This window comes from Heloderma suspectum, chromosome 7 (assembly GCF_057233095.1).
Source record: "Heloderma suspectum isolate Gila_16-S chromosome 7, 16-S_ref, whole genome shotgun sequence".
Taxonomy (NCBI): Eukaryota; Metazoa; Chordata; class Lepidosauria; order Squamata; family Helodermatidae; genus Heloderma; species Heloderma suspectum.
In genome coordinates, this window is record NC_139464.1 from 10,604,913 (window position 1) to 10,615,968 (window position 11,056).

Here is an 11,056-nt window from a genome sequence, read left to right on the forward strand (position 1 = left end):
CACTTCAATATTCACACGGCCAAGTTGTTCCTTAATGTCGTCTCCCGCCCAATGGGCAATCCAGCCCATGTAGGTGCCTGATCTGAAATTTGGTGCAACAACCAGTTTGACTCCAGAGAATCCCCGTGGATTTGGTAACGCTTCTCTGACCTAAATACTGTTTTCAAAAACCGTATCGTTTAATAACTTTATTAGGCCAACTCAAAGATCACAAATAATATGCAAGCTTTTGAGATCTGCAGGTCTCTTCATCAGGCAAAATGCAGGTTGGTGGGGGTGGGATATAGGAGAGAGAGAAAAAACAGGCAGTTGCATACTCAAAATACAAATTGTCCTTCAAGGGGGCCAAGCACAGAAACATATTGCACATAAATGCAGAGGCAGCTGAGGGGCAGGAGGATAGACAATGCTTAACCCCTGCCCTGCTGGCCGTTTTTTGCTTAACCGTTTTTTTTTTTTTTTGCTTAACTTTTTTTTTTTTTTGCTTAACCGTTTTTTGCTTAACCCCTGCCCTGCTGGCCGTTTTTTGCTCCAGGTCTTCCTCACTGCTGCTTTTCCCCATGGAGGGGTAGTGGTAATGTGCTATAAACACATTTGGAATGCTGCCCCCCTGTGGCTGGAGGGAAAGCTGCTGAGAAAAAGCAGTCAGCTTGGAAAGGTTTAAGCACACACCCACCCCTGTGGCTTCTCTGCTCCAAATCACCCCTTCTCTCAAAGCAATTTTTTTTAAGAGAAAAAAAAAAAGAGGCTTTGGGGCTTTTGTTGCACATGTTTGCATATAACCTGTCTTTGGTCCAAGAATTTCCTAGTGAATCATTCCACATGTTTATTTAGTTAGGTGCCCCTGTGGTAAAGAAAGACACACCTCTTGCCTTACACAAGACCCCAAATAAAGCATGAAGAATCTATGGAGGAATCAGGACAAAAGGTTAGAAAACAGCCAACAAATTCCAGAGACATTGCGCTGAAATTGCAGAAAGTGTATGCACGTGTTGGGGGCGGGGTGGGGGGTTGGAACTCCCAAGACAAATGAAGAAATTTCAGACCTTCTGTACTCTGTTACATAGAATGCTGAGAGCATAAGCGCTGCTTTGCTGGATCAAACCAAAGGTCCATTTACAGTGCAGTCCTATACAGCTCTACTCAGAAGTAAGTTAGGTTCAATGGGTCTTACTCCCAGGTAAGTGTGCAAAGGATTTCAGCCTTCATCTAGTATTGCTTGGACAGTCAGATGCCCCCAGATAGAACCCAGGCAATGATCACCCTCTGTTGTTTGTCCTCAGCGCCTCACATCCTCCCAGGTATACTGCACCTGAAAATGGAGGTTCCATGTAGCTATGCAGGTGAGCACCACAGGTATTTAAGTAAGGCTTGTCAAATCCAAGTCTCAAGAGAAGGGTACTTCCTGTATGTTTAAGCAGCTGTCTAACAAGCAGCATTTTTGCAAGGTGTAACATTCTCTCTCCTTTCAAAATATTGCAAAAGATGGGATAACTGAATACACCTGGTTGAATTCTCCCCCCACCCCATTGCAGATATCCCTTTTAGACTTCAGCCCTTCCAACCTCACATTTAAGTGTGGGTTGCTTGCACAGACAGATCTCATTCCTTATGTTTCGCTAAGGTTGCCACTTTTTTGTTTTTATTTCTGGAGCGCTGCTCCTATGCAGTGATGCAGCTAGATCATTTTAGACCCTGGACAGTCTTATTGGACCGCCCCCCCCTTTGACAGCCATGTGTATAACTTCAGTTGTGAAACACATCATGAATATTTCTCTTCCTCTTGCCCCTTGCCAGTCCATGCTTTACAGCACTGTTTGCCAACCTCTGATTCAAAACAAAACTTATGCTGAGCAGGTGCAGTTTGCATTTTGGACTCACTTCGACCATAGCACCATCATGACTACAGGAATAACATGGAGGTTACTTTGCCTGTCATGATGCCCTCATCACCTGTCATTCTCTGAGTGGGCATTTGGGCCCTCCATGAGCTGCGGGGCCCTTGTCCGCAGCCCCAGTGTCCAGGCCCAGCTGCACCGCAGCTCCTATGCTTTTAACAGCAGCTTGACACGCAGGAAGAAAGCCCGCGATGCTTGGACACATTGGGGCTGGAAAACCTTGTGTGTTGGAACTGCTGTTAATGCCACAGGACTGACTGGCACCTTGTTCCTCCCTCCGAGTTCTTCTGCTGTTCTGCTCCCTGCCTGTTAACGGGCTGAATAAACCAGCCACTAATCCGGAGACATTCCACAGCAAGAATAATTACACAGACAGGTTTTTAAGATAGATAGATAGATAGATAGATAGATAGATAGATATTTAAAAACTTACATTGTCAATGAGGCTGTAATCCATAATCTCAGCCTCTTCTAGGTCCCTGGCTAAGAGTTCGGGATCTTGCTGCCCAGAAATGACCGAGAGACAGCAGCACAACCAGACGAGACGGATCATGATGAAGACAGGGGTCCAGAGCAACCCAGCAAACTTGGAAGCACTGGATCCGGGAGGAGATGGAACCAATGAAAGTTTCTGATTGCTGCAGCTGCCTGCAGCTCACTGGGATGGGGAAAGCATCTGACATGAGCCCTGCTTGGCTGGCTGCCTTGCCCTTCCCTCCTCCTCCCCTGGATCAGCCCCTCTGCCAGAGTTCATAGCCAAGGCTGGGATTTCCTTGCTTGAATTTAATTTGCCAGAAAGCAGAGGGAGAAATAAGCTGCTCCTCCTGGATTTCCTGATAATGCTCTGGAGTTCTGCTCGCCTCAGCCAAGATTCAGGGTTTCATCTCTTCCAGATGCCAAGTTGAAAGGAGGGATGGGGGAGAAATCCATTCGGTTCGCAGTGATGAGCGTTTACCTGATTTCACAGTTCAAACCATCCTGCGAAACGGAAGTTGGTTCTCCTTTGAAATTCACACTTCTCTGAATTTTTACAGTGGAAGTTGTTCAATCATAAAAAGGGGGGGCAAACACACACACACACACACACACACACACACACAGATGGGAAAATCATGGTTTAAAATGCCTTATGTTAGGAAAACCACGCGCAAAACAAATGTGTTGATTAGGAAGCAATGCATACAAAAATGCAGGTACTGGGAGAATTGTGTGCAAAAATGCTTATAAAGGTTCATGCGAATTTATAAGAAACAAAATCAAAACAACCGGAATGAACTGAACTTAAAAATGAGAAACTTAAAGAAATCGAAATGGACAGATTCACCCACAACTAGTCGAAAGCCTTGGATTGTGTAAAGGGAGACTAAGAGGGTGCCTTTGAGCATGTGAAGAGTGCCTTGTCCCTGAGTAACCACAACCAATCCCAACGCCTCTGAGATTAAGGATCACAGCTGCCACTCAGCAGAATTGACCCCAGCACCTGTCTTAGACATTATATTAAGGGTGCAATCCTATGCATATTTAGACAGAAAAAGTCCTACGACTTCCAGCATTCCCCAGCCAGCTTTGCTGGCTGAGGAATGCTGGGAGTTGTAGGAATGTTTTCTGTCTAAACTAAATAGGATTGCCACCCTAAGGCAACTTGGCATTTCCCAGCCTCTCTTCTCTCTCCCAAACACCAAAGATTGAAAGGGAGCTTTCCTCATTGCCACATTGTGCAAGGAAAAGATCAGGTCTGTTTACCTTTGGAGAGAATCAGAGGGATCCTTTTACTTGACACCTACCTTGCAGGGCTGTTCTGAGGATAAAAGGGAGTGAACGTCTGTATGCTGCCCTAATCAATTTGGGGGCAGGGTGAAATACAAATAAGATGATCATAATGATACTGATTCATTAGTCTTCAGCTTTTTCAGATCCAGGAGCCACTCTTAGCCCCAACAGAGAACTTCAAAAAAATTTCCTGTACATATCCATCTTTCTCTGTTTTTCTTCCTTTGTTCCCCCACACCCCAGATTTCCTCCTTAGCTTTCTAGGCATGTACAAGAACTTTGTTTCATTTTGCAATTTCTCAGAACTTGCCCTGTACACAACCCTGAATGTGAATGGGAGCACAATTTTTGAAAAATGCTTGCACATTCTCCAGCTTGTGATTACATTAGAAAAATGTGCATTTTTTTAAAAAATGTGCACTTTAATATGCACATTTTTTGAGAAATACACATTTCAACACTTTAGACAATGAGGGCAGGGGGGAAGTGTGCACTTGATAAAAATGTGTGTGAGGATGCACACTTTCCCCATTTGAACAGAGGAAAAAAAAAACAGGTTGCAAATGAAAACAAGAGGCAAACCAAGCTTCAAGGTGGGGTTAGGAGAATCTGCACTTGAGCGTCCCTAGTTCACCCATTCCTACTCCTTTGAGCATCCTACTCCTACTCAAGCATCCTTCTCCTTTTGAGCATCCTACTCCTGCTTGAGTGTCCCTAGTTTACCCATTCCTACTCCTTTGAGCATCCTACTCCTACTCAAGCATCCTTCTCCTTTTGAGCGTCCTACTCCTACTTGAGTGTTCCTAGTTCACCCATTCCTACTCCTTTGAGCATCCTACTCCTACTCAAGCATCCTTCTCCTTTTGAGCGTCCTACTCCTACTTGAGCATCCCTAGTTCACCCATTCCTACTCCTTTGAGCATCCTACTCCTCCTCAAGCATCCTCCTCCTTTTGAGCGTCCTACTCCTAGTTGAGCGTCCCTGGTTCACCCATTCCTACCCCTTTCTCTTTTTCTCAGTCTCCCTCTTTCTTTTCTTAAAAGACAGCAAAAGACAACAAAAATATATGACAACTAAATGATGGTGCTGCTTCCTGATTTACTGAGTGAGCCAGTTGTGAGCGGCTAGGAAGCCACCATCTAAAATCATCCCCAATGCTCTGGAGACATATCTGTCAGGGTGGAAACTGAGCCAATAGGGCCCCAGAGCAGTTCTGATTCTGAGGAGGAACAGCAATCCGTGGGAGAGGAGCTCGCTCATCTCTCACAAGCACAGCAGCTGGCAGAGATTCCTCCTGCCAGCATTCCTGGGATAGATAGTGACCCTGGCAGCAAGAGAGCGCTGGAGGGGGGCTTGCTGGACGCTTGGCACCGATGCAGGGAGCGACAACAGATGGAGGGCACGGAAAGGAGGCATAGCGTTTGTTTGGCGCGCAAGCAACGGTTGCGTCCCAAGGACCCAAGGGAAAGAGGGAGGATCTCTCCCTAGCCCATAAGTCCAGGGTTTTCCCGTGATTCTCCTTCAAACAGGGACCAACTGCCTTACCTGGAGCTTAGGCTACTCTGCTATCTTCCCCCAGGGCTGTTCATTGCTTAGTCGCTGGTGATTCGCATCTCAAAGAGTCATCCAGTTGTAAATGGAATAAAGCCTTGAAAAGAATCCTTTTCATCTGTGTCTTGAGTAGGCTATTGGAGGTGACTGTAAGAGGCAGCTAGGGTGCTCCAGACAGCATCAGATCATTGATGTGAATTACAATGGCAGGCAATTCACAGCTACTGCTTCTGCAGCTCACCACCACCCACCAGCAGTAAGGTCATGGGAAGATCATGGGAGAGGGGCACAGATTTTGCAGTGATGGAGCACCTCTCTCAGCATGAACCTACCCATATACTATGCTCATCATCTAAGGCAGAGGTCCCCAACACTGTGCCTGTGGGTGCCACCTATAATGGCACCTGCAAAGGGGTCCCCAATGTGGTACCCATTGGCACTCAAGTTTATTTATTTCTAGCAATCATACATAGGCTTCAACAAAAGCAGACCAGATATGCAAATAAGTGTCAATTTGAACGTGGCATCTATATGCCACCTGTTCAAATATTGAAAGTGAGGTCCTTAATCCATTGCATTATAGGAAGTGAGTCTTTATCCTTCCAGCGTTGTAATATCAGTCTTTTAGTTGTCAAATGGGTGTGATAATCCATTCATGCTGACATTTGTTAATTTCCATGAAGCAGGTAAATAATTTAACAGAGTGTGTACATCAGAGAATATTAAAGACTGTTCCAGTACAAAATTTAGCTGTGCAAAATTTACCTCCCTGCAAAAGAAGCAACTACTGGACACTGCCAAAACATATGTTTGAAAGAAGTATTACCTGCATTGCACCTCCAGTAATTAGCCAAATTAGACAATCCCTCATTAAAGAAATGTTGCAGTGTCCAATAGGGACAAAACAAAATGTTTTTGATGAATAAGATGCAGCCTAAAATCCATAGACATGATAGGTATATGCCAAAGCAGCAATCCACTGATCAGGCATTTTGTGGTTGGTGCCCACAGCAGTTTCTCAAATTCCCAAATGTGCCCACAGGTCGAAAAAGGTTGGGAACCCCTGGTTTAAGGCCCTCCTCCAAGTGCCTCCTCCGAAGGAGGCTCAGAAGGTGGCAACAAAGCAGAGGGCCTTCTTGGTGGTGGCCCACCCAATTATGTAATGAACTCCCCAGTGAGGCTCACCCAGTGCCAACATTGCTATCTTTTCAGCGCCAGACTGAGACCTTCTTCTACTCCCAGGCATTTCACAGCATATAATAGGTTTTAATCAGGTCATGGGATGTTGTTTGGATATGTGTGTGCATATAGGGATGTACGAATCCCTTACCTTGTTTCGTTCCAGGGATCCGCGGTGGGAGGGTAGGCGATCCGTCCCTCCCCCCGGAATCCTCCCCAGCTGGCTCCGCTCCATGGCAAGGCTGCGGAGCTGCCGGCCAGGGCCAGCCGCAGCTGGACTTCTGGCCGCTGCCAGGCTGCTGCGGCCGCAAATGGTGGCCGTCGTAGCGGCCGCCATTTGCGGCCGCGGCCGCCTGGCAGTGGCCACCTGGCAGCGCCCAGAAGACAAGCCAGAGCCGCCGCCACCGCATCCGCCGCCGCATCAACCACCGCCGCATCTGCTGCCAGGTAGGTCCGTCCCGGGGGGGCGGGGATTTCAGCGGGTGGCGGGGGGGGGGCATTCCGCCACGGACTCCAGGGGGCTGGATTCCAAAGACTCTGGCCTTACTGGAGTCCGTGGCGGATTTCTCCAACATCCCTATGTGCATATGAGTGTCTGCTGTCTGTTTATAGGTTTGTAACTAAACTGTTTTTATATTATGCATAGTACTCTATTTTTAAGGTTTTTAATCTCTGTAAACCACCCAGAGAGCTTTGGCTATTGCATGGTATAGAAATGTAATGAATGAATGAATGAATTTGTGGGCCCACCAGAGGGGAACTTACCAGGGGGCTCTTCCCATCTAGTTATGGTAGGCACAAGGGAGAAATTCATTCAGTTCACACTTCAATGTGAACTTACCTAATTTACACTTTTGAACCAATATGCAAATCAAAACTCAGTTATCCTTCAAAAATACACACTTCTCCGAATTTGCAATGGAGTTCTCCAGTTTTTTTTGTTTTAAGTGTAAAAAAATGTATATATAACACCAAAAATGCATTATATTAGGAAACTTGCTTGCGAAAAATATGTATGCTAGGTAAAATTGTGTACAAATATAAATGTATTTGGGGGGAAACGCACACAATGTTTCATGTTAGTTTTTTAAAAAATCGCAAAGCTTGGGATTAACTGAATTTAAGACTGGAAAAATGAGACATGGAGAGAAACTGGCATTGACAGCTTCATCCGTCCCGAGTAATGGGTCCCAAGTTCCCACCTGAACTTTCGGAAACCTGACTGAAACCCGCAGCGGATTCACCGCCCTGCTGACATTAGAACCACCGGCCTCCACAAACTAGGTGACCTCGAAGATCTCGTCTAGCTCTGTGTTCCCATTATTCCAAGCCCAGTTTCAAGTCAAATTGAGTACCGTCGCAGTCCTGATGAAGTCATTGGGAGTGCATCATGTCTGATCTCTTCCACAATAACCAGATGTAAACCAAGGGACTATACTGTGTAACTTTGGAATGCTTTTGCAGCTACTATATCCAGAGCTCAAAATTCTTCATGAGCCTCTCTCTCTCCTGCCACCTGCTCTTTAATCTTCAAGGATTCTTTTCAAAGTACTTCTTTATTTGGCCCTGCTAGTTTTAAGATGGGGAAATGAAGGTAAGCATTTATTCATGAGCACTGGCTCCATCTGAGCTGGGTTGTAGCCAAATGGACAGAGGTGTGTCCTCTGGGAGGGTCTGTGTCCAAACTAGGGATGTCAGAGGAATCTGGTGTGGGGGTGGAGCTTGGCGAGTTTTCACCAGCTCGGCCCCCCAGATGCCAGCTCACAGATCTCTGAGCTTGCATGACTCAGGGTGTGCTGAGCTGGGCAAGCTCACAGTTTGCTGCTTGTCCACGAGCCACCATTTTGCGCAAAATTGCAGGTAAGCTATGTACGGACATTGCGATTGCGCAATTTGTGCAAAATCGCAGGCATAAATGGTCTATAAGGTCATTTACACCTGCAATTTTGCGCAAATCATTTTACCGGCAATATTTTGTGCAATATCACGATTTCCGTAAATAGCTTCCCCACGATCTTGCGCAAAATGGCAGCTTGCAGGAAAGTGGCAAACAGGGAGCTCTTGCTGGGCACCCACGGACCATCTGGCAGCTTGCTCCGCATGCACAAGGGGTCGTGCAAGCAGCGGGAGTCCAGCTTGCAGCTTGCAAGGAGGGCACGGGGGAGTTTGCCCATCCCTCATTCAAATGCAGGGCATGTTTGCATGGCCAGTTGCTACAGATATGCCCTGCAAAGGTACATAGGTACATGAAAGCTCTGCACGTTTCTGCATCAATGTGAGGATTTGGGCGGATCTGCCGACATCTGCTTTCCTATGTTAGCAGCTGCAGCTGCCAAGTGACTCAGGGGGCAAATAGGGACGCACATCCTGGCCCTATACTTGCTGCCCTATGGTACAGCCAGCTGCTGTTGCAGCTTCAGAGCCAACTCCATACCAGCAGGGGAAATTATATTGTAGGAAACTGTGTGGAGGATTCCTTTCCTGAACCTAGTCGCATTCCGGCATGGAGTCTGTATGAGTAGCATTGCCAACTGACCAGAACCACACATACACACAGCTCCCCCCCCCCTGCCCCCAGCAAGGCCTGGGCTTATGTCTTTAACAGCAGCATGGTGTGCCAAAAATAAACAGGTGAAGCATGGAGACAAACACGGTTGCAAAAGGTTGCACATCAAGCTGCTGTTAAAGGCACAGGTACAGCTGCTGGTTCAAACACTGGCAACCCTCGTTACCAGCGTGGCTCAAAGGACAGAGTAGCACAATGCAGTGCAGTGGGCTGATGCGATGGACAGATCCTTGATGGGAAACCAAAAGGAAGCGATAACAGGCTGTGATGTTGCTGACAATCGTCTTTTCTGGCTTGGAAATACAAATTTCACTGGCTTGTAATGTTTGCCTCAAATACAATGCAAGCATGACAAGTTAATGCCTGTGTGCCTCACAGCCACATGCCCACCACCAAATCCCTCCTTCTCACTGCCCCACTTATCTTCCTTGATGCTCCAGTGGCAGTGGAATGAGTTTGCTTTCCCCCTCCTTTCACTGATGCCTGGCATCCCATTACAGTTGTGTGCTGGGAGCCCGGGGAAATATAGTTTTGCCAGGAGCCCTGGGAAATATAGATTTCCCAAGGTTCTTCAGAACAAGTCAGGTAAGTGGGTGGGAGGTGTCTGGAGGGAGAGAAGAAAGATAGTTAGGTGCAAGGGGTCGGAGGCTTTCAAGATGTGGTTATTGTGGAAGAGATCAGACATGATGCACTCCCAATGACTTCATCAGGACTGCGACGGTACCCGATTTGACTTGAAACTGGGCTTGGAATCATGAGAACACAGAGCTGGAAGAGATCTTGGAGGTTACCTAGTTTGTGGAAGCTGGTGGCCCTGATGTCAGTGGGGCGGTGAATCTGCTCCGGGTTTCAGTCAGAACTCTAAAGGAGCTATCCAAGGTGTGGAAGCTTCCGCACCTTGGATAGCTCCTTTAGAGTTCTGACTGGTTCTGACTGAAACCCGGAGCAGATTCACCGCCCCACTGACATCAGAGCCACCAGCCTCCACTGCAACTAGTCTTACCCCCTGCTCAGTGCTGGAATCTTTGAATGACAGCATCCCTGACAGATGGCTGTCCAACCTCTGCTTAAATACCTCCAGGAAAGGAGAACCCACCACCTCCCCAGGCAGTCTGTTCCACTGTCAAACAACTCACACTATTAGGACGTTGCTCCTAATGTTGAGCCAAAATCTGTTTACCTGCAGTTTCCACCCAATAGTTCTTGCCCGGCCCTCTGGAGCAACAGCGAACAAGTCTGCTTCATCTTCTGAGTGACAGCCCTTTGGATATCTAAAGTTATTTAAATACTGTGCTGTCTTCTGAGTTGAGTGGGGGTGGGGGGATTATTCAGCTTTCCAAGCTCAGCCCCAAGGTTGACTAGGGGAGTTTGCCCTGACACTAGTGTCAGGGTATTGTCTGGAGACAGAGTGGCCAGCTTTTTCTAGCTGTGTCCCTATGATTTTAAAAATGCCATGACTTGTAAAAGCACAGCCGCTGCAGCTTCCCCAGATGAGAGATGCAGGGGTGAGAAATTTCCTCCCATTGTGCCATTTTCTGCCAGTTGTGTGGCTTTTAACAGCACTGGAGCCCAGCCAGGAAAACAGGGGCACCCTATTGGGCAGGGATCTGGCAAAGGGAAAGCAAGGCAAAGGGGTGGAGGGGAGAGAGGCTAGAGGCTGGGAGTGGAGAGAAAGAGCAAGATAAAGGGGATGAGTGGGAGAGAAAGGGCAAGGCTGGGGATGGGGAAGGGAGAGAAATAGCGAGGGAAGGGACTGGGAGAGAGAAATAGTGAGGTTAGAGGCTGGGCCTGAAGAGAGAGAGAGTAAAGGGGAAAGGTCTGTGTGGATGGAAGAAGATAAGGTGGGCCGGGAAGCAACTCTCTCCATTTCCCCCTCCCTCCCTGCCTCCACCATCACCATTTCTCCTCATTATGGGAGCCACTTCATGGTGGTGCCCACAGCAGTTTCTCAAATTGCCAAATGTGCCCACAGGTGCAAAAAGGTTGGGGTAGAAGATGTATGGATTTTGTTAGATCCATCTGTGTTTTACGAATTGTCGGGTGTCTTTCATTCCGTCATCCACTCGTTGACGGAATCAGATTTTATAAACCA

The 11,056-nt window shown here is 47.3% G+C and overlaps 1 protein-coding gene across 1 annotated transcript in view; it reads right to left on the bottom strand.

Moving 5' to 3' along the window:
• The window catches only part of ITIH5 (inter-alpha-trypsin inhibitor heavy chain 5), a 56,814-nt gene extending 54,197 nt beyond the window's left edge, over positions 1 to 2,617 (bottom strand). The window contains exon 1 of the mRNA XM_084811687.1: positions 2,332 to 2,617. Coding sequence (XP_084667813.1) covers positions 2,332 to 2,451 — 120 coding nt within the window. The 5' untranslated portion in view covers positions 2,452 to 2,617. The remainder of the gene's footprint in view (positions 1 to 2,331) is intronic.
• Positions 2,618 to 11,056: the final 8,439 nt, after the last annotated feature.